This window comes from Pristiophorus japonicus, chromosome 14 (genome assembly GCF_044704955.1).
Source record: "Pristiophorus japonicus isolate sPriJap1 chromosome 14, sPriJap1.hap1, whole genome shotgun sequence".
NCBI lineage: Eukaryota > Metazoa > Chordata > Chondrichthyes > Pristiophoridae > Pristiophorus > Pristiophorus japonicus.
The window spans coordinates 168,179,357-168,185,356 of NC_091990.1; the positions used below are offsets into that span (position 1 = coordinate 168,179,357).

At 47.1% G+C, this 6,000-nt stretch overlaps 1 protein-coding gene across 2 annotated transcripts in view; it reads left to right on the forward strand.

The window, feature by feature from the left end:
• Positions 1 to 5,670, forward strand: part of LOC139280222 (acyl-CoA 6-desaturase-like) — a 109,440-nt gene extending 103,770 nt beyond the window's left edge. For both annotated transcript variants that reach the window (XM_070899835.1, XM_070899836.1), the window contains one exon: positions 2,087 to 5,670. In XM_070899835.1, the coding sequence (XP_070755936.1) occupies positions 2,087 to 2,138 (52 nt within the window). In that variant the 3' untranslated portion in view covers positions 2,139 to 5,670. The remainder of the gene's footprint in view (positions 1 to 2,086) is intronic.
• Positions 5,671 to 6,000: the final 330 nt, after the last annotated feature.

A 6,000-nucleotide genomic window follows, 5' to 3' on the forward strand; every position in this document is an offset into this window, starting at 1 on the left:
CTTTGAGCAGGCAGCAAGGACACCTGCCTGAAGTTGATGAGGTCCTTCTTTAAATATGTAGATCAGGGTGCAATGACATCATCGGGCCTTGACCCTAATTTTAACGGTAGTTTGGGTGGAGAGGTTGTTAAGGCTTTTCCTGCCAGGTGGGAAGTGGATCCAGGACCAGAAAAGGCCCAAGCAGGTAAGTAATTTTTTTGTACTTGTGGAGCCAGGGGGAGCAGGAATGCCCCACAAGGAGACTTTTGACCCTACTGAAACCCTCTCCCTCCACAACTTACCTTATTGTGGGCGACCGTTCCTTTGGTTCTGACCTCCTGTTGCCTAAAACCCCGCTCCAGTATCGGGCGGCACATGAGACCGAGGAGTTAAAATCGCTTGGGCTGGCAAGGTCAGTAGGCGATTGGCCCCTCGCCTTTCCCTTGCCTGTCCAATTCCCGCTCCCAGTTAAAATCAGGCCGAAGGTTGTCATCTGGTCCAGGATTCCTATATTATGCATACATAAAAGTTGGCACTCCAGCACCAATCCTTGGGCATGCCACTCATCACTACAACCAATCCAGGAATGCCTCTTTTATCCCAACTCTCTGCCTCCTACCCATGACACAAGGTTATCTTCAATTGTACAAATCTCAATTTTAATTAGCAATTTCTTGTCTGGAACCTTCTGAAAAACCATGTATACAATATCCATTGATTCCCCCATGTGACTCGGTGATTCTTATTAGCCTAGTTTTATAAAGGGCCTATGTTAAACACTCCGACTCTCTCTAATCAGCTTACATATTGTTCTAACCGGCCACTTACTGTGTTCCAGATGATGAATTCTCAGTTTTGCCACTCTTGACATTAAACTCACTGATCTATAGTTACCTGGTTTCTTTTTTTGTTGAATAAGGCTGCAACATTTGATACATTCTAAAGTTCCAATCCTGCTGGTTTTATCCCTGAATCTAGTGAATTTTATAACTAATATATTCAGCAAGCAAGCATTCAATTTATATGAGTTCTATTTTGTGTCTAATGTTAGATGAGGGGGAAAATGTTAGGGAGCAAATTGGACCGATTCATTCATGCTAACTGTTCTTGAGCAGACATCCAGCGTTACAGACCCGATGCCCGTTTATCTGCGTTTGTGGAAAAAAGTCAGCGAGAATTCAAACTTTACACACTCCAGCGATGGTCCCATGAGCACTCAATGTTCTGTTAGAAGACCCAGCTCTATCTCCCCACTCTCCCTTCACCACTGCTCCCTTGATACCACTCATCATATCATAGGCAGTCCCTCGGAATCGAGGAAGACTTGCTTCCACTCTTAAAATGAGTCCTTAGGGGTGACTGAACAGTCCAATACGAGAACCACAGTCCCTGTCACAGGTGGGACAGATAGTCGTTGAGGGAAGGGGAGGGTGGGACAGGTTTTCCGCACGCTCTTTCCGCTGCCTGCGCTTGGTTTCTGCATGCTCTCGGCAATGAGACTCGGGGTGCTCAGCGCCCTCCCGGATGCACTTCCTCCACTTAGGGCGGTCTTTGACCAGGGACTCCCAGGTGTCGGTGGGGATGTTGCACTTTACCAGGGAGGCTTTGAGGGTGTCCTTGTAACGTTTCCTCTGCCCACCTTTGGCTCGTTTGCCGTGAAGGAGTTCCGAGTAGAGCGCTTGCTTTGCTTGATGCTACTGTCACTTCCAGTGTAACTACATTCGGGCCTGTTTTTGAGTTGTCAGTTTTGTGGGGGCTGTTGGTCAGGTCTTTTTTCGTGAAGTTGTTGTCCAGCTATTGCTAATTTTCTAGTTTGGCATGTATGTTAACACAGTGTGAAGGAGCTGGGTTAAACAGTACGGATGCATTCAAGCAACACGGTGCTGGCTAGGAGCCCACAATGTGAAGGAAATGAATGAACATCTGTACCATGTGTTTGTCGTCAAACAATTCACGGCCCACAGTGAGGTCCAAGTAATATTTCTTGTGGAAAGTCTTTATTTGTTCAGTGCCTTAATTGTCCCATTTACGGATCGCTAACATTTTGTAAATCGAGCCTATTTAAGTCTGCCACTGATTCACCTGATGTGCTCATTTTCTCCCCCAGGTCCCTGAAGAAGTCTGGTGATCTGTGGTTAGATGCATATCTCCACAAATGAGGCAACTCCATCAATCCTCACTTCTTTCTTCCTGTCTCTCTCTGAATTCCAGTACCGCGTTGGAGACCCTGTTTCTCTCTGAGTCTGTGTGCATCTCAAGTGATTTCCGCAGCATTAACAGGAAGCTGCCACTGACTTTCAGCATGACCTGATCCTCAATTGATGGCTGGTGAAGAGCATCTTCAATCCAATTGCTCTGTCTCCCCTCCCCCCACCGCCCTAGTCAAGCCTTGGCAGGCATCCACTGCCAGTGGAGTGGACTCCATTTTAATTGGACAAGAGACAAATGTAGGACAATGGGCTTGATTTTATTTCAATTTATTGTGTTTCTTGTCACTGAACAGAAGTTCTTTAGTGTATTTTGTTGAGTGGTAGGAAGGGGAATTACTGCAATAGCTGTGTGAATATTTAACCTTCAGTTCAATGTACGCCTGACGCGCTTCACTGTAGCCACTATCATTTATTGGAGAGGGTGCCAAGGGCGGAAAGTAATTACAATAACAGTGTTTGAAGCAACAATCTTACCTCTTCTCTATCTAACCCTGGCAGGGTTAATTTACTTAAATTAGTCTCTTTTAGATACAGTTGAAATAACGCCGAGCCCCTGGGAACAGACAGGGGTCTAGAAACTGCTTTCCTTTTCTTCCGCAAACATTCCAAATGGCCGCAAATTGCAGCGGCAGCATCATTTCCAACATGGCCTTATGGGTGAGGCTGGGCAGATGGGACTTTTGTCATTCCAACTACCTGCTACCCCACTGGCACCACTCAGTGTGGTGCAGAGCCTTACAGACCAGGCAGATCCTCGGTTATATCCCCCACCCCTCACCACTCTGTGCTGATCTCGGATCTCGGCCAAGGTGGCCATCTGATTCTGTTCTCGCCAACATCCGTACTGACGCACTTTTCAGCAGGGCTCGATCGCAGCGCAGTGTTCAGAAGCCGGAACCCTGGCTGATGTAGGATTCTCCAGTTGGTCTTAGTCTGGACTGGGAGAGATGACGACTGCTTGCTGGCCAGTGAGTTCCCCCGCAGTCACGTGCACTTGGGTGGGTGTAGCTGAAGACATGATTAGACTCTGCGTTGACGTCCCTTGGAGTCAAAGAGTTTGCATTTATTAAGCCATCAACAATGACACCCTTGGGTGAAATATCAAAGGGCGCCTGCGCCGATGGAACTTGTGTATCCCAACGCGAATCACTGCCTCATGAACAGGGTACAAATTGGGGGCGGGGCGGAGGGAGTGGGTAAACTGTTGCTACCATTTGTCCAATACCCTCAACACCACAAACACGCAAAATATGTTACGCATGCATTTGGTGAATAAAGTCAAGCCCCCGGAGTCCATTTAAAAAAAGGAAATATTAAAGTTTCTACAAATGACCTAAGGTATGATTGGTTCTGCAGCAGCTTGGGGTGAGTTTCAGCGATCTGGTTTTGAGCTGGTTTGGCGTACAACATATCCAAAATGCGGATTCAAACCTCCATCTACCTCTTTCTCGCTAAACATCATTCCTTCACTGCTTTCTGCAACCATGAGCGATAGGTTCCCCACTTCTATGTTTTGTTATGTGTCTCTACACCCGGTTTGTTATCCTGACAAGAAAAGTTCTCTTTCAGAGGACAATGGCGTAGGTAATTTTTTAATAAACTGACTAATCCTGTTTCTGTCGCAACTCAATATCAAAATAATTGTTGATTCCCGTTAATCTCACCCCCCCACTGGTGAACATTATTAACAAGGAATGGACGTATTCTTAACCAGCCTTAACAGCGCTATCAATGGCTGGCCACACTTACCCCACCAGCCGCGTATTTACTGGTCCTCACCGAGTGCAGTTCCTGTCCCCAGTTAGTTTGCATAATAACTTTGCGTTAAAATTTGAACGCCCACACACTGTGCTTTATGTAGATAGAGGTTAGGTTCTGCACTACCATTCTACAGTTGGTCTCGGTGCCACATGGCAAGGGAGGTGGAGAAAAGCGGCCATTAACTGAAAGTGGTAGAACATCTTTATTATCTTTTCTGTAATTAACTTGCTAGTTGAACCGCGCCGTGGCAAGGGGAGACCAGCGATCCTGCCTCGGATTCTGTTTTGCCAGCCAGAGGCGTACTTGCATGAATGGTGCCCCCATCCCTTGCCATCGGATCTAGCTGGTGCCCACCTGGTCAGGCTAATGACCTGTCCGCATAAAAAGGTGTCTTTGTTATGGGTACAACCCGGAGCACGATCTGCTGGACGTAAAAACAGTGGAAGAAATAGATTGCTTCATGGCCACTAGGCACGCAAGAGGAAGGACACTGCAGGAATGCGAAACTTTGATTGGCTGATTTGTGATTCCATGGGTGAGCTGGTCATTATGGAGATAAACAGGTATTGTGTTTTACAAAGGAATGCCCCATCCCCCATCGCTGTCCAATGACCCCCTCTGGGGAAAATGCATGTGTAAGACCTCAGATGACAAGAGGGATCGGGCTTGACCGTGACGGTTCCCAAAGTTGAATAGCCTGTTGACACTCTGTGCCCAGATTCTTGTGAGAAGGAATGGCCATTTGGACATGGAACCGAAGAGCTGATGCAGTCACTAAACCATATCCCAGAATCTTCTACCCATGCCAGGAGCAGCACCAGGTGTCCCTGGAAATAAAATGGCAACCTAGTGAAATACCACAGGTCCATCTGTGAATCTGTGGAATTCTCTGCCCAAGGAAGCAGTTGAGGCTAGCTCATTGAATGTATTCAAGTCACAGATAGATAGATTTTTAACCAATAAGGGAATTAAGGGTTACGGGGAGCGGGCGGGTAAGTGGAGCTGAGTCCACGGCCAGATCAGCCATGATCTTATTAATGGCGGAGCAGGCTCGAGGGGCTAGATGGCCTACTCCTGTTCCTAATTCTTATGTTCTTATGTTCATGCTAAACAAGTGATGCGGCACGTTATAGATGGAACTAAGCGATCCCGCCTGCACTTGACGTTCCATGGCATTGTCATTGCTGACTCATTCCCCCAGTGTGTATCAGTCAGTCGAAACTCAACTGGAGCGGCCACATAAATGCCGTGGCTACTATTGCAGGTCAGAGGCTGGGTATTCTGTGGCGAGTGGCCCACTTGTCTCCCACTCTCCCTCTCCCACACCTACAAGGCACAAGTCAGGAGTATGATGGAATGCCCTGAACTTGCCTGGATGGTTTCAACTGCCAACAACACACAAGAAGCTTGACACCATCTGGGACAATGCAGTCTGCCTGATCATCAGCCCATCCAGCACAGCTGCATCATGGGTGCCATGTGTACTATGTACAGGATGTAAGTCGCTAAAGCTTCTTCAGCAACCTCTCCCAAACCCACAACCTCCACCACCTAGAAGGACAAGGGCTGGGTCAAAATCCTGGAACTCCTTCCCTACACGGACTGCAGCGGTTCAAGAAGGCACCACTTTCTCAAGGGCAATTTGGGATGGGCAATAAATACTTAGCCTTGCCAGCTATGCCCATATCCTGAGAATGAATAATAAAAAAGTCAAGACATACAAGGGTGGAGAAAATATTGTGTGTGTGTGGGTGAGGGGTGGGGGGGGGGGTGGGGGGAGATGAGGAATTAGATGCTTCCACTAAATATCTCTGACTGCAATCTCAAACATACATAACATATTGCTATCAGTCACAATGTGAAATTTTGTGCAGTAATCATTTAACTCAAATTTCTTCAACATTTTCTGACCGTGACCCACATTTCCTTGTGGGAGGGTACAAAATTGGCAGATTGCCTATTAGGTTTCTGCCCTGTTTACGATACGACCCTTATTCCAGTGGGGGAGGTTAGATTAATCTACTACTCATACTTCCTACCTCAGCATTCA